The sequence below is a fragment of the Zonotrichia albicollis genome, chromosome 6, assembly GCF_047830755.1.
Source record: "Zonotrichia albicollis isolate bZonAlb1 chromosome 6, bZonAlb1.hap1, whole genome shotgun sequence".
NCBI lineage: Eukaryota > Metazoa > Chordata > Aves > Passeriformes > Passerellidae > Zonotrichia > Zonotrichia albicollis.
This window is the reverse complement of record NC_133824.1, coordinates 41628029-41651180: the sequence shown is the minus strand read 5'-3', so window position 1 is coordinate 41651180 and position 23152 is coordinate 41628029. Positions and strand designations below refer to the sequence as shown.

General features: G+C 42.4%; 2 protein-coding genes across 2 annotated transcripts in view; both read right to left on the bottom strand.

Annotated features, from left to right (window-relative positions):
* Window positions 1-102: 102 nt before the first annotated feature.
* Window positions 103-17176, bottom strand: SPTY2D1 (SPT2 chromatin protein domain containing 1). Its single transcript, XM_026793158.2, has 6 exons — window positions 17026-17176; window positions 7450-7564; window positions 4397-5992; window positions 3469-3625; window positions 3264-3341; window positions 103-2293 (listed from the first exon to the last, which is right to left on the bottom strand). Exons 1-6 carry the CDS (start codon window positions 17083-17085, stop codon window positions 2197-2199), a joined length of 2103 nt encoding a protein of 700 aa, XP_026648959.2. The 5' UTR covers window positions 17086-17176; the 3' UTR covers window positions 103-2196.
* A 4427-nt stretch (window positions 17177-21603) lies between these two features.
* Window positions 21604-23152, bottom strand: part of LOC141729277 (uncharacterized) — a 26544-nt gene continuing 24995 nt past the window's right edge. The window contains exon 3 of the mRNA XM_074542185.1: window positions 21604-23129. The gene's annotated coding sequence lies outside the window, so the exon portion shown is untranslated. The remainder of the gene's footprint in view (window positions 23130-23152) is intronic.

Sequence of the window (23152 nt, the reverse complement as noted above, 5' to 3'; positions counted from 1 at the left end):
AGCAGAGTACATTCCAGTCACCATCTACATGACAAAGTGCTTTACAGATTAACAAGTTTAACTGATCTTGCATGGTTAAATAATCAGAAACTGGTGAAATAATAAGGTTTTACTTAACCTGTATTTGTCTGAAATGCGGATTTCTTTCCCAACTGAACCAATTTCAACTTAATATATTTCTTTTGCTTCATAAGAGACTTTTTTCTCCCCAGCCAGGTAGGAAGTTGCTCACAGATGATATAGCTGTCTGGGTTGATGGACCTCGAGTCTTTCTCCAGCTAAAAAGAATAAAAAAGTACAAACCCAGAACTTGATCATGGTCCCAAAGCCCATTGTCCTGAATGGGTAATTCTAGAAGCCAGGAAATCTCCAACAGGAAATTTGAGATGGTCCCAATGCAGCAGAGAATACAACACACTTCTAGACAGTGAGGCTACACTATCTTGCATGGTCTCAAGTGCATACACTGAGAAACAGTTTTTGTTAGTTAATAGAGAAAGTTAGAGCAACAATGGTATCCTCACCTGGGCTCCATATTAGCCAATACTGAGATAGTCTAGAGAACCTATACCAGTAACTTACATCAGTATTTTGCTGAGGCAGTGAAATGGTACACCATTGACAGAAAACATCTTAAAAAGGCAAAGCTGTTTTTTCTTACATTAAGAATCAGATGTTTAAACTTCAGCAGCTTCCAAGACTGTTCCTTAAAGGTTGCTATCTGAACTGCTTCCTAGAAGCAGCACTGTTAAGAATAGCCCCAAGAGAAAAAGGTTCCTTTGTTGTTTCTCCACAAGGTAATTTTTCTTTTTTCCCCACCCCGACCAATGCCCAAAACCCTTTTTCTACTTCTTAACCTATTTCCAGCATTAAAACATAATGGCCTGAAGCAGCTGAATGCAGCTGCTACCAATGGAGTCCTGGAGCTTGAGGCAAAGCTGAGTAGTGACACTGGTGAGCTTTGAAGGGCAACCTGGGGAAACCCAAGTGGAGGCAACACCAGATTTGACCCTCAGGTCTCAGTGCAACTTCTGTCAACTTAATGAACCCTGTGCTAATTGTAAACAAATTCAGTGACTGAAACAAACAGTCTTTAAATGCATAGTTAAAAATAATGTGCAAATATGGGCATTAAGGTAAGTAACTGAACTAAGGCTCCTGCTATACATATTATTTTAGGTTTTTGGCTTGCTGAAATCAATCACAAGTATTAACTAGTTAATATGATGTTAATACTGAAAAGCTGCAAACGCATTTTAACAGAACTTAATTCTGATATTCTTTCTGAACAGTAAAACTAATTAGATAAATGACTTCTTCACATTTTAAATAATTTAACCATCGGATGTTTAATGCAAGAAAAAACACAGTTTGTAAAGCAGCAGTAGCTGTTAAACAAATCTAAAAATTTACAGGGCAGGAGAAGAATTCCCAAGCATATGCTTGAGCTCAAAAGCACAGGTTACATACAAACACTAGAAATTTCTGTTTTCAGGGTGTGTGTTTCTCATACTGAATTAGACTGGCACTGGAATTCCAGACAGAGCAAAAGCCAACATAATCTTTTGGCTATATCCATCACTGCATGGTTTGCAAATGACACTTTTCTGTTTAGAAATAAAGAAGTTCAAATTATTTTTATGGGTCCTCAAATCTAAAGATCTGCAGCACTTTATTGCCTTAAACACCTGTGGGCTGTGGTTGAATTTACACCCAAGCTACTGCTGTGCAGAAGATGACATTTTAACATTTTGAGGCTCAGGTTGGGAGATGGGGCAGGATACAGAGCAATCTCTCCAAGTCTCAAGAAATATCAGGGAACAAGAATGCTATTCCTTTCTTTCAAGTGAATGCAAAATTGGTTTACTGGTACGTGGCCCACACAGTTCCAAGTCAGTGCATAGCTAGTCAATATTTCTGCTGGCATCTTGAACTGGTTTAATCAATGGAAACATCTATTAATTTTATTCCATTTAATATGCATTAGTGCATTAATTTCTTCATTAAAAAACAACCCTGGCAAGTATTAAAAATAAATATCTTATTTAAGTCAAGCTAAAGCCTTGCTTTTCAGTACTTTAATCCCTTTAAATATTCTTTTGCCCGCTAACAAGCAAATGGGAACTGAAGTAGAATAAGAGATGTATGGAGGCAGAGGGGAGCAGAAACACGAACAAAGCCAACACCGTGAGTCACTTAGCGCGTCCTCAGCTTCTTGGACTGTCTCTTGCGTTTCAGCTCTTCTTCTTCCCGTCTCAGCTCCTCCAAGTCTTCCTGGACACCGAGTCTCAAGCTGCCAAGCAAGATTAAATCCTTTACACTGCTACTCAGGACACCTGAGGTTTTACTTCTACATGCCCAAAAAGCAATGCTAAAAATACTACTATTTGAAGAATAATTTCATATCAGTTCTTCTTTAATTATAGAATGAATGCAGCTTTTTTCAACCCTGCAAAACCTCACTCCAGGATGACAACAGTTTGGTTAACAGCAATCTCACTTAAAAATTGCCTTCATTTCTCCTAACTCCACTTGACAGACTATAGTGTTCCACAGGCTGCAGATATTCCTCAGGAGCCAGGAGGAATAAGGACACTGACTATAGCTTCAAAGATGCAAGTTTCTAATGTTCAAGGCACCTTCTGAATAATCATACAGAACCAAAGAATTTGGTGACTCCATGCATTCCAATATTTGCATTTTCTATAGAAAACCCTTATAGTTTTCAAAAAGTTTGCCCCATCACTCCTTTAAAAACAAAGAATCAGCTTATCTCATAAGAATTCTGCAGGCCCAAAGGTCAAAACCAATGTGAAAATATCACCTTCATAATTTATATCAGTGACTATACAAGCTTGTCAGCATACTTTCTCTATTTGTATAGAAATAGACCTACACATATGTATAGATAAAAACAAAAAAAATTGCCAGACCTCAAGCTAGCAGAATATTGTAATGTCTGGGACCAATTAAAGAATTTGGAATTTCAAATGAAATGTATAATTTAAAAAGTTTTTTTGAAATTAATTAGTTTTGGTTTTTATTAGTTCTTAACAAGCAAGACTTGTGAAAGATAAGGACATACACAACTTATTTAGTGTATCCACCACTGGCTGTATGAATTCCGTCTTTTAAGCTTTCTTATAAAAAACTGTAAGGCTTGCTGTTAAAAGCAGAGTGTGTATTTGCTAGCTTAGCCCTGTGAGCCCCTTGAGCAATAAACAAACTTTACAATTTGTATCCAAGTTCAAATCCATGCATACCTCCTAGCTTCTTCTTTCTGTTGCTCTCTCCAGCTGCTCTCCATATAACGTAAGGCATAATCACTTTCATCTTTGTACCTGAAAATGAAAAATCACTTTGTAGCATATTAAAAAATAGGTAATGAATTAATATCCCTTTTTAGGAAGAATCATTACTTGTTCTATTGCTTGTTCTGCAATATCTTAAAATTGTTACTTCTCTTACCTTTTCCGGTCATAGCCAAATATTTCCCGAATATGTTTTGATATTTCTTCTTGAGATTCCCCTTCATCTTCAATAAAGTCATCCATTTCAGAGTCATATTCATCATCATCATCATCATCTATTTGTCTCTTGTAACTAATAGGTGGTCTTCCAAGACCTAAATGACAGGAGACAAAATCATTAACTAATAACATGAACATAATTTTAATTTACCAGTACTTCTTGCGATACTTTGGGCATAGCCATTTTCTGGGCTTTACAGTGGAAAACTTCTGCCTCAAGTTAACCAGCATTTCTTAGAAATTCAGCAAGAGAAGACACTTCCTGAGTTGTGCTAGAGGAGATTACCTATCAGGATCAGCAATGGCATCCTGAGGAAAGCAGATATCTATTCTTTGCTCAGGGCTTCCCAGGCACTTATTCACTACACTCCACACTGCTTGCTCCTGATCAGAAACAAATTTTTAGAACAGCTTGTCACTGATAAGATAAATCTGCCAAAACACTGAAATGTAAAACCTGTGAGTGATTTTTCATCTAGCCCTTCAAGCATCTGTTATTTAAGACACAACAAAGTTTTATAGATCAACTATTAAGCAATGCTGGAAGCAAATCCTTCAATTCTTTTCTAACAGTGTTCATATACAGGTATCCATCAAAGGCTGCTTAGTTTTCTTTCATGTGATACTTCACACCACCTGTATTTCAAAAATTACAAGCATAGGTAAAAATAAGTAAAATAAATTAAAAGCTGCTATATTTAATTTTATTTCAATTATTAAACTGTTCTTATCAGAGTTTCACTTGGGTTTTTTCCATTTCTTCTCCCCACCGGGGGACAGGGCATGCAAGCAGCTGCACACTACTTAGTTGCCCATTGGAGTTAAACCACAACAGTGAAAAAATGCTTTGTTCTATGAATGCATACCTTGTGGATGCAGCACAGGTCTATGCCCTGGAAAAGGTCTCATTCCATTCATCTGTCCATTGCTAGGTCTCGTGACGAGGTTTTTAGAAGAAATGGTTTCTGACACGACGGTACACTTGGGTTTCCCAGCTGTGCCCGGGCCGCCACCTGGTCGTGCAGTTGCTGCGCTTGTGCTGCTGCCCGGCCTTCCTGGGCCAGTGCCCAAGCTGCTGCCTGGCTGCCTGGCTCCTGTGCTCGGACTGATTGCTGGCCTTCCTGGTCCTGTTCCCAGGCTGCTGCCCGCTCGCCCCGGTGCTACGTTTGTGCTGCTGCCCGGCCTTCCCGGCCCAGTGGCCAGGCTGCCGCCCGGGCGCTTCAGTCCCACGCCTGAGCTGCTGCCCGGGCGCCCAGCTCCCGTGCTCGAGCCGCCCGTTGGCCTTCCCGGTCCCACGCCTGAGCCACCTCCCGGTCGCCCAGGTCCTGTGCTTGAGCTGCTGCCAGGCCTCCCAGGTCCCGTGGCTGAGCTGCTGCCCAGTCGCCCGGGTCCTGAGCTTAAAGCACTTCCTGGCCTTCCTGGTCCCACGCCAGAATTGCTGCTTGATCGTCCCGGTCCTGCACCTGAACCGCCACCGGGATGTCCAGGTCCTCCTTTTCCTAAGCTGCTGCCCGATCGCTTTGCATTGGAGTTGATTCCAGGTTGAAGAGCTGCAGGTTTTCCTGGTTTTTCATGGGCAGGCTTTTTCAGGCTGGATTCTTTCACAGATGGCATTCTCTGAGCCCCGTTGGCCATGGGTTTTGAGGGTGGCACCTGAGAGCTTGAGCCAGACTTTCTAATACCATTGACAGGTAATTTATTATGACTGCTACCAGTAGAGCTTTTTAAGGAACCATTTTGTGAGGTTTTTTCCATTTGATCAAGTCTGGAAGAAGATGATGACCGTGGATGTTTTTCAGTCAATGCTGGTGCTTTGGATTTCTTATCAATACTACCCATAGAAAGAGACAGACTGCTTTTAGATGTGGAATGTTTATCTATGGAGCTTTTATTAAGTTTTGTGTTTACAGATGCTTTTTGAGAAGACAGTTTTTTTGAAGAACTAGATATCCCTGTAGGCTTAATCTCTTTCTCACTTTTCTTATGCATTTCTACTTTTTTGTTTTTGCGTCCCAAAAACTCCTTCTCTCTCAATTCCTCTGCTGTTCTGGGCCTCTCTTCAACTTTTTTCACTCGTTTTATTTCCACTGGTTCATATTGTTTCTTTTCAGCAAGCCTCAAGAGCTCTGCAAAGTTCAGAGGTGCAGGTGCATTTTTGGGAGGTGCCTTTGGTTTCACTGCAGCTTTGGATGGTTTCTCTTCATATTCTTCTTGCTCATGCTCAGATTCCGTCTGACTGTATTCAAGTTGCTCAGTTTCATCTTCTGTTGCATACTCAGCCTCTGGGGCCTGAGCAACATTCTCACAAGCCTTCCTCTTTTTAGACTTCTCTTCAACGGGAACACCATTATAACCATAAAAATTATCCTTGGTTCGTGAGGCCATAGCTCTTGCCTTTCTGTCATGTTTCAGTTCAATACGCCTCGCCAAGAGCTGCTCTTTCTTCCTTCTTTCTTCCAGTGCTGCAAGAAAACCAGGTCAAAGTTACACAAGAAGCACTACTTTTTATGTCAATATTTTCCAAACTAACAAACCACTTAGGACAGCAACTTAAGGATATCTGGCTAATAGCTATCCAAAATAGATGAGAAAGTGACCCCAGGTCTGCCAACAGGACAAGCCAACCCTCCTGTGTCAGCTGCTCCAACAACAGCAAACAATTGAGTGAAATGCTGCTCTAACAAAACCCACTAAGGCTTTCTGAGGGAAGCAGCTTCCCAGGATGCTATAAAAATTGTGGAGAGCCTTTGTATAAGGAGGTACAGAAGTTATGGGATCTCTGTGTAGTGGAGGGAGTTCTGAGACTGAGCAAGAAAATCTTGAGACTATACACAACTTAAAATCAAATGTTTAAAGGAAGTTGAGGAAAGGGAGAGAATAAGAGTATTGGGGGGATAATAACTGGAAAATAGCCTAAGTGTGTGTGTGTGTAGAGGGATAAAAGGGAGAACAGATGCAGCTGAACGCAGATAAACAAGCAGCTGGTCATTACACAAGTCTGATAGAGCCCTGTGCCCTATCTCCACAGTGTGTCCTATATCCTTGCTGCTCAGGCTTAGCTGCTGTCTGCATGAGTGTGCTCTCTATCTTGAGTCTGTGACCTGCTGACAAGAGTCTGGATGAATTAGCTGGTGAATGAGACATCCAAATACTGGACAGACCAAGAAGTAGGGGCTAACAACAAGAAGATTCAGAAAATGTAAAAAATTCCTAGAAAATGGATCAGGCTACTCATATTTTGGGTGCCTATAAAGATGCCATTCCTTGTCTGTGTTATTCTATTGTCAAGGGCTGTGACAGCACAGAGTGTGCCAGCATGCCCCATGTGGGATTTGTGCTTAGTCTTGCTTCTGGATCTGGCAACAGGATTAAGGAACAGACTCATAACTGGTCCAGGAGAGGAAGAATAACCTGGGCCATCCAGTCCACCAGATTCGGTTACCTTTAACAAAACATTAACCTCAAAAGCAATGCAGTACTAGTTTATTCCATAGACTATTTAAAGGAAGTATAAAAGTGGAGAAATCATGTCTCAGAGACTCTTTAATCTGGTGTATCAATACAGATTGATACAGAACAATACAGATTAAAACAGAACAATGGCAACTCTTTCCATCTTTTCACACAGATGAACTTTTCAAAGTTAAGCTAACGAAAGTTGAGATAGTTTTTTGCTCTTCACCTTAACTGCTATCTCAACCTCCAGCCATAAATTCTAATGTAGCTGAGTAATGTTTTAACCCCTTAGGAAAGCAAGCAAATGTCCCCAGCCCTTACTTAGTGCTAGCCTGCTCTCAGCATCAGATCTATGCATAAATCCAGAAACAGATGTGCAGCTGTATTTGGAAGAAGTTTGAATAAGGTGACAAATAGCAAAGAATAAATTAAAGTCTCCATAGGAGATAGTTTGTACTTTTACCTTTTTTTCTCTTTTCTTCTTCTTGCCGTCTGAGAAAAGCTTGCACTGCTGCAGACTCTACACCTTTGACTTTGGGAACTTTTTTGGGAGGACCAACAGCCAAACTGTACCTTTTCTGCAAAGAACAAAAAAATATATCAGAAGAGTTAAGAAATGTAAAAAAAGCTGTCTTTAACAACTGAGGAGTTGCATAACAGTCCTGTACTGGACTTAAGCACAGAGCTGGTACAGAGTAAACAATGAATTCCCACTGAACCCCAGGGTTGTGCTGGATACATTTGACTCACAGCTGTGCTGGATACATTTGACTCACAGCTGTACCTTCAGGCTGAGCAACCAGCCCCAAGTCCTCGGGAGAAACCTGCAAGCTACAAAGTGCCTGGTCCAAGGGAGTAGATGTGTCTTGAATTTTTTTTTTTTGCTTCAGAACCATCAGAAGAGCAAGATAACCAAAGTCCAGAACAAGATATCAGCACTAAGATAAGGACATTTGTCTTGTCTATACATTGGCCAGCAGCCAACCACTTCACCCTACAAATATTGCCATCAGGATGAGCCTGATTTGAGCTCTGCCTGAAGTGCAGTTTACCTGGATGCCAGGAGAGCCCTTGAGCAGGGAGGCCTCTCAGGGTAAGAAATTCCTTACCTGAAACTAAGAGATCCTTCCTTACCCAAGGTGGAGAGATTCCTTAGGCATGACAGATCCTCAGCAGGTGACAGAGGATGTTGCACTGGTATTATGAAACATTACTAATCCACCCAGCCCATATTATTACAAACACTGTATGGATAATTCCATTAGATATATACCACTGACCAAGCCTGAGACTAAGAATGGATCCAGACACTCCAAACTGAGTTTAGAGAGCAAGGAGTCCACACAGAACCTTGTGTCTCAACAGGACTGTGCTTCTTGCTCTTTGCATTGCCAGTCCCTGAGAGTTATCCTAAATGAGCTCATAAATGAATGAGTTTGAACTCAACCTTCTTTTTTGTATGTTTCTTCCATTAATAAAATAATAAAATGAACTTTGCATTAAACCTTGTCAAACTCCTGTTGAACTTTGTTAAATTCCAATGAATTGTCAAATCATTATTTCATCTCAGAACATTTACTTTATCTCATTGCTGCCTATCTTTTGAGTGAGATACATTCACATGGATACATCCAGAATATGTGGATACATCCACAACAGGGCTCACTCAGCTTTTGGAAGGAATGAACAGGAAACCAGAAGACAGGTAGGGAAACAAAATGAGTGAAATGAACTGGACTAATAAAGAATGCAATGACTGCATTAGTAATGGAATAAAAGCATTTCAGTTCAGCCTTAGTCTTTGACCAAGAGGAACCAAAAGTGACCAAGAGGAACCAAAAGCAAACTACAGCCCAAGCTGCCAGAGTCAATTCAATTCCAGACTGCAGGTTTACAGCTCCATTTTTAGCTTGCTTGTAGATACTCATTTCAGTTTCAGGTTACCTAATTCAGCAAAAATAGATAAATCAACTTAAAAAATTTAATTACTCCAAAACATGGAATGGACTTCACCAGCATAATAAATAGGCTGACATAAAACCAACAATACTGATTTTAGTTCCTGCTGGCAGTGACCTAAAAACACAATACTGCTGTACATCAAGGAGTTAGTGACCCACACACCACTGACCTGAAACTCTACTTATCACCTGAGAGCAGTGTGACCTCAGCACTAACTGTGAGAGAATACACAGCCCCCACCTGGCAATTACAGCACTTGCACATGGTGTAACCTGCCAGGAGAGGAGAGGCTCCAGGGAGATCTTGTTGCAGCCCTTCAGAACTGAAAGGAAGCTTATAAGAAAGATGGGGACAGTTTCTAGCAGAGACAGTAACAATAGGACAGGGGGTATTGATTTTAAACTAAAAGGGCAGATTCTGACCAGCAGTTGTTTGAGGGGAACAATGAAACACTGGCTCACACTGCCAGGAGAGGCTGCAGAACCCCCATCCCTGGAAACATTCAAGGTCAGGTTGGACAGAGCTCTGGGTGACCTGATCTGCTTAAAGATGTCCCTGCCTATTGCAGGGGAGTTGGACTAGATGACCACTAATGGATCCTAGTCTGTGATTCTACATCTCATTATATCCTGAGGTGAAGCTGCATGTTTTCATACAACATCCTTTCACCTGGCAGAGGAAATGATAAATTGCACTATGAACTTCCCAGGACCTCGTGCAAAAGCTCTAAAGACTACAGCACTGATTACATGCACCACACACAGGATTTGCACAGCTTGCCATGCTTAAAACATGCTGTCCAGTGCTGTTCAACCTGGGGTTCCAGCAAGTGAACAGGTGCAAAGTTATCTATGCTACCCCTTTTTTGCTTCTCTTATAGCCAATAAAGGTTACTTAAATCAATGTTAAGTGCCCAAGTGCCTCTTACTGGGTTCTATAACAACCATTTGCACTAATGTGCCGCACCTGTTCTGACACTGCCTTTCACAAATGTACCAGGTGGTGCCTGAAACTGGAAAAATAGAGACTTTTTTTGAACTTCTTCCCACAAACAAAACACAGAAGAAAAAAACAAAGCAATGAGAGAGACAGTTGTAAAGATAAATACAGTAGAAGGCAGTTAAACCCAGAAAGCAGAAGACATTTAGGAATAAAAGAAACCCCAATCCAAAGCTGAGGTTTGAGAGGGTGGGGTTTTTTATTTCAAAAGTAAGCCAACAGATTAAAATCTAAACCAAGATCTCCCACATGAGACATTAAGATTCTCACCAAATGAAAGAGATGTGAAAAAAAGACCCAAACAAAAAAAGTATCACTAAAGAGCTACACAAGTTAGCATTTATATATGTATCTTTCTGTCCTCATAAAGCCTTATGAAACTTAACTAAAATAATCAAAACAAAATATCTGGTAAGGAAACCTACATCCAAATGTTTTAGAAGCAATAATCAGGCAGGTTGGCAGCCTAACTCCCTATAAACATCAATATCACACAATGGAAGCCTTCATTCTCATTTCTGATTTACTGATCAGCAGCACATGAATGGACCTTGGTTTACTGTAATTACTAACATGCAAAGCCATAAATTAGCTGGAATGCACATGCACTAAGAAGCAAGGTTTGGAGGCTCATTTGTAAGCTGCATCCAAACAGGCTCCAAGAAGGGCACCTACACTACCAGCCATTGCAGTCTTCTCAAGCAGCCTCTGAAATGAGCAGAGCACAATTACTAAGGTGCACCATCCACACACATTGCAAATTCAAACCTGCCCTGTCACCTCAGCACATTAAAGAACCACTGCAGCCAAGTTCATTTACTGAGTTTCACCTCTACACAAGGAAGTTTACCAAACCTGAGAACTGATTTTCCTGTTTGCACCCAAAGAGTTCCAGGAGCTGACTGCTCAGTTCCTGAACTGCCATGCAGCACTGCCTCTCAGCTTTTGCTCAAATGTAGCCCACGGCTCTGTGTCCCAAAGAAACCTGGTTTACTCCATTTGAACTGGAACAGACAGGGAGGCAAAGCAATCCACACATTATCAGTCAAAATCCTGTCAGAAACAGGTTGAAGCAAATTAGTACCTTAGAAATTATTTGCAGTATACTCATCTTAGTTTAATGATGTCCCTGTAAATTATCTTACAAAGTTAAACACATCATGTTTTGCCATTGGTAACCTAATTCGGCAAAGTTTCATTTAATTATTCCATTTCAACTGTGCCCTCAGTTTTGAAAGCTCTGTTTTAAAAACTGTGCAGCACTCAAGCATCTTTTCCAGCCTAAATGATTTTGTGCCTAAGGAGCACCTTTGGAAACTGCTAAACAGCAGAGACAAATGTAGATTGATCTATTCTGTTGGGAAAACTTACAAAGAATTAAAGTGATGGGGAAGCAGTTTTCAGGCTTTGTTTTGCTGCACTGTCACAAACAGCCCTATCCAGGAGCGGGTTTGTAAAGTAGCAGGACAGACAAGTTCATTTCTGACTGCTGTTAACAAGACAAATCATGCAAAATTTCAATTAAAATTTCCAATCAGTAGCATTTCTTAATATTGACTAACAACTGAAAATACAGCAAAAAAATCATAAATGAGTATCAGCAATAGTACAGAAAAATGGATGAGTCTTGCTCACTTTTGTTCAATAACAGCATAAAATAACCTGCTGAACTGTAGCCTTTCTAAAAGCACTGAACCATACACTCATTCTGCAAACACCAATAAAGTGTTTTATATGCAGTGCAAATGAATATGCATCAGGCTGCAGGTAGAGCAGGCCAAATAAGCCAGCACACGTCACTATACCATCCAAACAGCAGCTGCACTAGTCTGGCTTTTAATGACTATTGCTAAGTTGGTTAAATCAACAGAGGAATAGAAATGTTTAGCCTTTAGGAAAGAGCAGGTCAGGCTGTTCCCAGAACACTGCACTCTTCAAGCTGTAAACAGTGATTATTTGCTTTGAAGTCACTGACTTCCTGCAAAACGTGGCACATAATCCTGATAGAGTTGTAGCTACTTTGATGTCAGCACTCAAGTACCAAATCTTGGACTATAAAACAGAATTTATAAAATAATTGCAGACTTTTTGGCACCCAAATGAAGTCCCAAGGGCCCTAGACCAAACACAGATAGCCAGAAGTAGCAGTAGTAGTATTGCCTTTAACCATGGTCAATATTTACACAGGTGGCAATGCATGATCAATGCAAGTGATCAATTCTGCCAAACCCAGTTCTCAAGCAGAGCACCTGAGCAGCTCAGTCTCTGCCATGGGCTTGCACATGCAGTGCAAAGACAATTCACTTGTGTTATCCACTGCAGGCAGCTTGCAGGGGCTCTCACAGGCTGGGGAGAGTCTTTTATTTGCCTGTTTTTCACTAGCATGTTACAACACTCTGCCTTTCCTTCACAGATCATTTCTTCCTTATCATTTGCCAAGACATGTAACCTTCTCCAATGGGAAGTCCCCTTTCCCCCCAAATATTCCTCAGGGTTGTCTTAAGTTGCAATGCAAGATGTAAGCAGAACTATGTACTCCATCACGGTCTGTGGGGCAGTGTTCTTTATCTCTTCCAGACCCATCCTCCAGCCAGGGAGATATCTGCTGTAAATGGGCCACTGAGTCTCACTGCATGACTGATAAAATTACATCATCTCACAGTGAGATGTTCTGCCCAGAGGGAGGAACCATTCCTACCTAGATAAAAACCTGAGAATTGGAACACCAGGGGAGCCTTTTCCACTAAATTCCCAAAGGAAGACCAGGCCCATCTACACCACCACTGGACCTTCAAAGAAAAAACGACACCCTTCTGTAGGATCATTGCTTCAACAGAACCACATCTGTCACTGCAGGACTGCAGCCACCATTTCATCAGATTGCTACCAACCCCCTGACCCACCCACAGGGTGTCAGGTCGTATTCTGACTATTTTGTATTATTGCATTTTAATTTTAATTTTCCTGGTAAATAATTGTTATTCCTATTCCCATATCCTTGCCTAAGAGCCCCTTAATTTCAAAATTATAATAATTCAGAGGGAAGGGGTTTACATTTTCCATTTTAAGAAAGGTGTCTGCCAAGGAGGGCAGGAGCCTGTCTTTTAAAGGCGAGGGTATAATTTTCTGAGAACATCAGGAATGGTTCACCCTTGTTTGTGTCACTCCTCTGGCAATGCCAGTCCCTCAAAAGGCAGCTTCCCACATTGTAAGTGGCCATTTGTGTTCACTGCCCAGGGGCCTCTCTGCCCTTCATCTTGAACTGGTATTTCCAAAGCTTCTGCTAGGGATTCACCACGGGGCTCCCAGCAGCTGACTCTGTAGTGAGACTGCCTTAGAATACACACGCGGCGATTTCGCAACTGCTGCTTTCAATTTCTGCTTGTGACAAAGTAAATACTAGGGAACAAGCATGTTTAAATTTGCTTCATTTCAGGTTCTAACAACTCCTACCAAGATAAAACGTTCAGCTTATCAGCTCACTGCTCTCCTCTCCCAAAACCAATTCAACAAGTTATACATTTTATTCCTAAGAAAGCAAAAATTATTTTCTTCCAATTTTGCAACTGCTGCCCCAACACCCAAGCAGAACCCTTAGCTGGAAAAAAAAATTGCAGATTTCTATGAAAAGTTGCTTCACACAGGAGGAAGAAAAAAAAAAAGATCAGAACTAGGAAAAGCTGGAAATTTTACTAGTCAGCATTTAAACCTCGACAGTCTGGAACTTTACTGTCAGGTCAGTCAAGTTGAGAGCAAAAGCCCTCCTCACCCCTGCCAGCATTTCACATTGTGTATCTTGCAGTTCCCTCCTGTGGGGGCTGATGCAATCTACATAATTTTAGCCTGGTTTTGAGGCCATTTTTAAGCACACAATAAATGCACACACATCAATCGATGGCAGTCTGGTCCTACAGCAGCAATCTGCACTTCACAGCCATTCCCATTATTTCTCGTGCTGGGCTTCTCTCCCCCGCCGCAAACACTCGATAATTTACAGATTGAATTCGATGGGCAGGCTCTGCACCGCAAGGTCCTCCGAACAAACTCAGGGATTCTGTGTGTGTTCCACTTCACAAACACCGAATTCCTCCTGGCTACTTGTATCTGTCAGCTTCACTGGAGGCTGCTTTGTATCAGCCCAACTTCCAGGGAGACCTCAAGTGCTGACGTGGAGGAAGAGCTCTTTCAGTTCTGCGTCACCGCTTTGTGGTTAAATTGTATTGGGTTTCTGTAAATTCTGTGCGCCAAAGGTCCACCCTCAGTTAAAAGGAATCCGGAGCAATATGAGATGCTATACTGTCATTAACAGTTTATTAGAAACTAAGGTGAAAGAAAAGAAGGACTTGGTTCCAACAATCCTTAGGGTTTTCTTCTTTTTTAAACTGCAATAAAATTTCATATTTTAAAGAATAGCTGCAATAAAAATATCTGAAAGTGCTTTGTCACATGGTGTGAAACACGTGGCATAACCCAGTATACCAATTTCACCAAAAAGAGTGACACAATCTATTTAAACCTCTCTAAAGTCAACATTAAATCTCATAGTTTATCATGTCTAGTCAAAGCAAGACCACACTGAAAAGCTCATGAAGTGCTAATATGAACACCGGTAACAAAATACAACAATGAAACCCCTATGGAATATTAGATGATAAAACCTGGGGCTCTACTCACAACTGCTGTGAAGATGATTAGCAGCACATCATTAATAGCTTAGGCAGTAGTTCATATATGAACTGTTTTATTTAGAAACAAAACCTGATGCAACTAACAGGGCACCAAAAGGCTGATATCAGCAATGTTCCTTTTGAATCTGGATTTCCATAGGGAGATGAACAAGCAGATTCGTTTTTACAGGGGCATGATGTAATATCTGCTTTATCCAGGCCCCTCTTTTACAATACAAGGCCACATTATTTCTTAGAGTTTTTATGTAGTTTCCACTTAGAACTAAACACGACCTGTTCTAGTGTGTATATATATTTATATATACTTTGAATATACACTACTTGTTCATGCCACTGTTTTTCATTACAAAGGGCATGGAATATTTAGTTAGGTGCATTGTAAAGTTTAAAACAAACTTCTCAGAGAGAAATTCAGAGGATATGCTTGTTAATGCAGGAACTAACATTTCTGGAAACCTGGTAATTTTATACACCAGTAAATGTGTAATTAGTCTATATGGTGTTTTTAACAAAAGTATTTAAAAATAATTATATTCTTCTTATATAAACACATTTAATATACTAGCTTTAACACAGAGGAGTTGTTTAGATGTCCAGTGATTGTAAAATCTCCATGGGCTCTCTTTGAAAGCCCAGCAGCTGCAAAAAGCTTCAAGCAGTGCCAAGTGCAGCTCTGCTTTTGCTCAGAGACTGGGGCCAACTGCAGAGTTAAAAGCTGCACCACTAATGTGCTAAACCAAACTGTTTCAACTGTGGATTCAATTGCACTCTCACTCCATGAGTTAATCAGGAATTAGCAAATCATAATGCTGACTTTACTAAAAAGAGTAGCTAAACCCTCACTCATTGCACAAGAAGCAGGATCCCCTCCCTGCATCATCACATCCACAATGGAGATTATGGCAGATATTTCATCAATTCATCATCATGGATTAAAACTTGTGACAAAAAAAGTAGTGGCTCACACAGTAAAGCTGGTTGGGGAAACTGAGAATGTAAAGAGAAGCCTTAAACATCTAAAACAATAATTATAATAACCCAGTGACAACTTACTGAAACAACTTAAGACCAATCAAATGGGCATTTAAATATTGTAAAGTATTTCTGTATTTGTTATTTATTATTAACAATAATTATAATAATCCAGTGACAATTTAGTGAAACAGCTTAAGACCAATAAAATGGGCATTTAAATTTAAATATCCTATTCTGTATTTGTTACTTCATCATTTATGTTATGAACCCGATTCCTGTGTAGGGTCAGAGACAAATTAAACGTGCCTAAATATAAAAAAAAAAGTTGATTATATAAGATTTTAAACCCACAATGGAATCTGATTAATTTCACAAGTACCATATGGTTGGTACATATTATCAACTGGTCAGGCTATTAGTGAACATTACCAAAGTTTTACTAATGATAGAGACACTGAGATATTCACTAGTTCTGACACCATCTAAATGAAGACACTGTACAATTGAGAGTATGTGGTTTTTTTTCTGGTTTTCCCACAGTTTTTGCTAAAAACACCTACCCCTCATTTACACTGGGTTTAAGCAAACTAATCACAGAAACAACTCTGGCACTCTGCTGAAAAGCAAACATAAAGTATCTCCCTAGCTGGTGGCTACCAAGGAGAAAACATTTCTTATCCAAATAAGCACTCAAGACTTGTAATTTGGGTCCTCCCAGAGGAATGAAACCCAGGATGTGAATGTATGAAAAGGCCACGTGCCCTTCCTCCTGCCGGATTTCATCCAGGCGAGTCAGTGGGTTACTGCACACGGAATCCACACGTTACTGATAGCTTGAACTAAATCACAAACTGCTGAAGTACAGACCTCAGAACAATGTTAACAATACACCAAAAGCCTTCGGCCAGCCCTCCCCACAGCGCTGTTACACCTTATTCTTTCACGGAGCACACAGAGCCCTCAGACAACGCAGCCCATTCACCCGAAACTTGTCACTTTGTCTCCGGCTCGCACTGGGGACGTGGCAGACTCGCGTTCTCAGCTGGAACAAAAGGAGCGAGCCGGCTTTCGGGCACTGCCTTCCCCCGCAGCACGGCTCCGCTCCCGGAGGGATGCGGGCGCTGCCAGAGCAGCAGGGCGAGCCGCGGCTGCCCGCTCCCAGCCCGGGGTGCCGGCACCTGTTGACAGAAGGGGCCCCGCTCGCCCCCTCCCCTCACACAGACGCTTTCCCAGCCCCAGGAACGAGCAGCCCGGGCCGGCGAGGCGAAAGGCCCGGCAAGGACAGCGGCGGGCGCTGCCCGGCAGGGGCCGAGGCGGGAGGAGCTCCCGTGGCCGCGGGGCCCTCCCCGGGCCCGACCGCCGCCGCCGCGCCCCGGCCCCGAGCCCCCCGGCAGCCCCAGCCGCCCCGAGCTCACCGGCACCGCGTTCAGCCCCTGCTGCTCCGAGGCCATCACGAGAATGTTGTGGAAATCCATGGCCAGGCCGGAACACGGGGGGCTGCGGCAGCCGCCCCGCTCGCACTGCCCGCCGCCCCCCGCCCGCTCGGCCCCCCTCGCTTCCGCCCGCTGCCGCCTACCCTTTATATAAGCTCGCCTGGCGCCGGCGTCACTTCCCCTGTGGCGGAGTCTCGCCACGGGAAACGGGGCTGGGCCAGGGGAGGGAACGGCGAGAGCCGTCTCGGGAGCCCCGCGGGACGGCAGGGCCCGGAGTGGCGGCGGGGGCGGCGTTATGAGACCCCCGGGGCGGCCCCGCCCGGCGCCTCTCGCCACCCCCCGCTCGCAGCTGGGGCCGGTGCCGGGATTGGCTCTCCGCCCGCCTCGGCTGCGGCCCTGAAACGCCTCAGAGTGAGGGGGCACGGAGTGACGGGACAAGGAGTGATGGCTCCAAACTGACAGGGAGCAGCCTTAGATTAGGTGTCGCGTAGAAATTCTTTACTGTGAGGGTGGTGAGGCACCGCTTGCCCAGAGAAGTTGTGGGTTCCCCATCCCGGGAAGTGGTCAAGGAATGGTTGGATGGGGCTTGACACAACCTGGTGGAGTGAAAGGTGTCCCTGCCCACAAGAGGGGTCAGAACTAGATGATCTCTAAGGTCCCTTCCAACCCCATCCATTCTATGGTTCTGTGATTACCATCCCCTACCTCGGCATGGGGATGTGTTCAATAAAACATAAAAAACTTGTACTTTCTTCTTTTTTCCCATAGCAACTCTTCATTTCTCAGTGGCAGTGAGAATTGTGGTGGTTTGAAAGGAAAAAGCCTTGGGGGCAATGGCCAGTAGCACCAAGCACACCCTGACACCTGTCCCTGTCCCTCCTGCATTCCCAGCTGCCAGCTCGTCCCTGAGTGGACATCAGCTAGGCAGAAACTCTGTAACAAAGGAGGAATATGGATGAAGTTTCTTCAGCAATCTTTCTTGGCTTGTCGAGGCTTCAGAGTTGGTGCTTGGCTTGTAGGGGTGTCATAATTGCTTCAGCAGTGCCCTCCCAGCTGCAGGAATACTGCTGGATAAACAGGGCTGCCAGGAGCAATGCTGACCAGCAGAGTGGCCAAATAAAATGCTCTGTGTGTGTGTATGTTTAAATATTTCTCTAAGTCTGACGAACCAGAAAATTGTGCAAGAACACCAGCTGACTGAAGACTTCCCTTGTATTGGTTACCAGGTCATTTCCTGGATCTGTTATCTGAGATCCATCTGACAAAAGTTCCTCTACTTCACACTGCTTCTCCTGGAAACGTGGGCACTTAAAGAAAGCTTATTTCCATCACTTAAACCTTTAGTATAAATTCTTTAACGCTGCTAGTACTTGACAACTCTTCAGTCTCAGTTCCTCCAGTTCCTTCTGCCTTTTCCAGTTTCCCTTTACCTCTCCAGTGCCCTCACTTTTTTGTTGTATCTGATATCATCTTCTGAGCATGTCTGTAAGTCACCTTGCAACCTGGTGTAAAGACGCCCAGTGAGGCCTTGGCTGATGGGAGGGACAGGACAATTTGTCTGATCCAGGCACTGCACTAGTTAATTTGCAGGGCCTTTGTAGTTCTTGAGCACAGGAGATCCAAGTTGTTCCTTTAATGCTTGCTCTGGTGTCTCTGCATGGCATCAGTCCATGCAGGGTGGACAGTCCTCCTGACCTACCACTGCTTTTTCTTGGGACAGTTCTGGTTTAACTCCTTATCCTGTAAGAACTTAACCCCTCTCTCTTTCCCCCTTTTTATTCTCATCTCCATTTACTGACTTTTTACTTCTGATTCAGACCTTGTCACCTCTTCTGGTTCCTGCCCTCTTTGTATTATGATTTTCTCATTTTAAGACTTCCTAGTGTGGCTCTCTTCACAGGCAGTTAGTGGTTCATCAATTTACATCCCATTTTTGGCATTATGTTTCCCCCTGTGCTACTGTCTATGAGGTTGTGATACTATTTTCTGGAGTCTTATCTGCTACCTCATCACTGCTGTGGTGCTTTCATCAGAATTTCCCTGCTCCAGCTTGAATTTCTGGTATCTCCACTGTGCCCTTCCTTGAGAGGCTTTTAGTATGACTCAGATTCCTGTATGACAGCAGTACTGACAGAGCAATGATTGCTCTTTGACTTTTGTGCGTGCTCTCTTTGGTCCACGTTAGAGTTGGCAGGAACACTTGGCTAAATGCAGACTTCACTCTGCTGACTGCGATCCTCGAGATGAGTGGAGGAAAATCTCTCCCTGCTTCTACAAGAGGTGTCACAGGCAGGCCAGGGAATGGCACTGCAGCTGCAGTGTGTGGTACGTCACTCTTTGGAAACCCCTAACCCCTAACCCCTAATCCCTAAAGCTGTTGCCTTTTCCTGGAAATGACAATCCTGTGACATCTCATCCCTCAGGATAGGGGATTTACCCCCGTGTTTCTCCAGTGGGAGAAACAACAGCACTGTGGAAATGTGCTGAGGGCATTTTATGGGGCAATAGCAAGCCATGCTGAGCTGTGCTGGGATTCCCAGGCTGCCCCTGTGGCATTTAAACCCAGCTCTAGCACAAGTTACATGTCAGCACAGTGCCTTGATGTGGCCCAGCCTCTTCTAGTAGACATCCTGCAAAAAATGGGAACCTCCATGCTGTGTGTCCTCCCTATTCCTTCACTCGCTTCCCAAATTATCTTCACTCTTCTCAACCTCTGCACACATTTACAATGTGATGAACTGGTCCAGACTAGGCTTGCCAGGACTCCCAAGCCCAGCTAGTTTGTTAGCAGCAAGGGAAGAAACAACTTTGTGCATTTAAGCCAAACTGATGTTTCTATAAAATACAAATCAGGATAGAGAATGCTTCTTCCCCTTTTTGTAACTCTTTGATCTGTCTGATTCTGTGCATGTTTGACATCACCCTAGTTTTCAAATAATTGCAAAAGTCTGAGAATTTAAACCTACATCTTCCAGAAAACCAATACAACACTTCTCAGATCTCCCATCTCTCCTCTCAAACCTCTGATTTGTGCTGCTGAAAAAGTTCAGACAGATTTGTTCTTTTTGTGTGTACATTTTTAAAGCAAGAACTTGGATAAGTTTTATTTTTCTTAAATACCATCAATTTTGGATATTACTTGTGACTGGAACTATTTGGAAAAGATTTAGACAATATAAGACAATATTCCACCAGAAACTGTCTGCAAGTTTTTAATCAGCTGTGCTCAACAATAGCTCAGCCCCAGCCATGCACACTTCAGGCATGTGACTAATCCTATTAACTTGAAGTGTATTAAAGTGTTTAAAGGATTAGAATCTTAATTACAGGCCATCCCATCTACAGAGGTCAAATATCAAAGGCTGTTCAGAGCCTGAGTTTTAGCATTTTCTGAATGAGTGAATGAGTAATATTTGTGTGAGGTCTCCTTTTCCCTTTTCATGCAGCATCCTTTCTGCTGTAGAGTTAAATGGGTGTTCCAATATGGCATTTATTAACTAGGCTGAGTTATCCTGATGTCCAGCAGTCAGGTCTCCAGGTTATCAGTTTGTTAGAAGTTGCAGGGCTGCCATATATGATCTAAAGAAGTTTAGGACTTGGAAAACATGGATTTGAACAAATCAAGTTTGCATAGGATAGTGCCACCCTACTTTATGGCTGCTTCCGATTTGAATTATTAATCACTAAGACTTTTTTACTTATGATATATTAAACAGAAATGGAAAGGAAGAGCCTTGGAATGATAATTAGCTGGTCTTGACAATGTATAACTTAGGCATCTAACTTAGATGTATAAATTATGGTATTTGGCTCCAAAGAGGAATATCAGAAAAACAGGGACAGAAATTGCCTTCTTCCTCCCACCCAAAAAGCAGATCAATTGCATTAGGTAATTTCTGACAGACACTTGTTCAATTTGCATTTGAAACCCAGAAAGAAAGGCTGGCATTCCCTATATTATTCTCTTATTCTTTTTTCATCAACACCTTGAGAAAGCTGTTTCTTACATCTAACCTAGATTTCTGCTGAGCCTTTTCAACTGATGAGAAGACTTTATTATCCTCTCCCTTAGACATAAGTACACATATTTAGGGCCCTCCTACTGTGTCTCCCCTTTCTCTGGGATAAACCACTCCAACTTCTCCAATGCTTCACCATAAAACCTCTAACTCTCTCTCCCAAGCAGATACAATACCCTGACTGAAGGTTTTCTAGCCCCAAGCACGGCAGTAGAATGGCTTCATTTGCCTGGCAAACAATATTCCTTTTTATGTAGCTCCCAGTGCTATTTGCCCTTTTTGTGGGGGCATGGCTGGCTCCTGTTGGGTTGTGATCCAGGCTAACCACCACAACAGGTTATACAGGGGTGCTATCAGAGCAGTAAGTGCACAACCTGCATTTCTGATGTTGGTAGTTCTGCAGAGAGTGAAAGCACATCCTTTGAATTACTTCCTTTCCCCCTGCTGTAATTTGCCAAGTGTGTTGAGATCCTAGCCCTGTCTTCCAACACTTCCTGCCCCTCCCAGCCAGTGGGGCTGGCATGAGCGTTGTTTGCTCTGCCATCTAAATTATTTAATAAAAACATCAGATTTGTGGTACTCCTGCAGAAGTCTGCTTGCTGTGTCCAGCCAAGTTAGCAACACGGTAATTTTAAATATTTCAGTTCAGTTTACAGCCAGTTCTGTACTCATCCATTTGTGCTTTTCTGGACTTGCTTGTGAGATGGATGGCCATGTGAGAGAGTGTTAGAAGTCCTTCTAAAACCAAGAGCTGGAAATGAGCCTGCTTGACATAATTTAGTCTAGGCAAAGTAAACCTAGAAATTTCTTTTCTAGGTACTTAAATGTGTCAGTGGAGACAGAGGTTTAACTCCAGCACCTCATTATTTAATGACTCAGCAGGTCACAAAACAGGTACAGCTTCTCAACACAGAAATGCAAGCAAGAGAGAACTTGAATTCCTCTGCACGTAATTGAAAATTGTTTTCATCTAAAATATATGTATTTCAAATCCAGAACAATCACAAAATATCACTTTTACATTGCTGTGCACTGGGAACTGAAACAGTCAACAAACTTCTCTAGTCATTAAAAGTTATTTCAAGTAGCTGTCTTGGGTTCTTCTAGGACAATTTTCAGATTCATGCTTTAAACAAAGGCAATGAAACTTTTTAGTGCAGGGCTAAGTGTGAACAAACACGGTTGCACCCCACCAAGCAGTTACCTGTGTCACACTGTGACTGCCTGTGAGCACTCAGCATACCCCAGGGGTAAACTGTGCCATGAGAGTGAAGAAACAGGCCCTGTGGACCACTCATCAAATAGGACTCCACTGATGAAAATACTGACTTCTTCAGGAAAAAATCCCCACATGAACAAAAAAAAGTTGATCTGGCAGAAAGTGAAGATTATGATACCGAATAACACCAGCTGGTGAAATAGCTGTATTTGCAAAGTATTCTCCCAGTCAGAGAAGAAAGAAGATTAAGAATGGGTAAAAAACCAAACCAAAACCAACAGCAACAAAAAACCCCAAAACAACAGAACAGAACAAAACTAACAAAAAACCCCCCACCAAACCAAACAGAAAAAACCCCCAAAACCCCACAATAACCCCCACAATAACAAAAAATCCAAACCCCCAAACCAATTAGTTAACTTATTCAATATTTAAGTTAACAAAAGTGTCTTTAAAGTGCCTGTTGTCAAAAATCCCAAAAGATAAGCGTATGGGAAATAGACAAAAGTAACGCCTCTGTAATATGTATTCATATTGTTTTATGGGAATTAACTCCTTTCCAAAGATGCTAAAAAGAAGGCAAGGGGGGGAAAAATCAGCATTGCAGTAAATGTGGAAAACACAGTATTTAAACCCTGAACAGCAGGCATGTGTCCAGATATTATAGAGTTAAAAAGAACGCAAAGAACTCCTGTAAGAGACTGCAGAGCAGCAAGGGCTTTTCTCTGTGACAGGATTAGGCTGATTTTAGATCACAGGAGAAACATGAGACATCGGGAAGTGTCACCGACTTCTTTTCATAAAAATCCTTTCTTTAGGATTTTTCCCTCTTCTGGGAAGCGGAGGCCCTATAAAAAGAATGTAAACAATG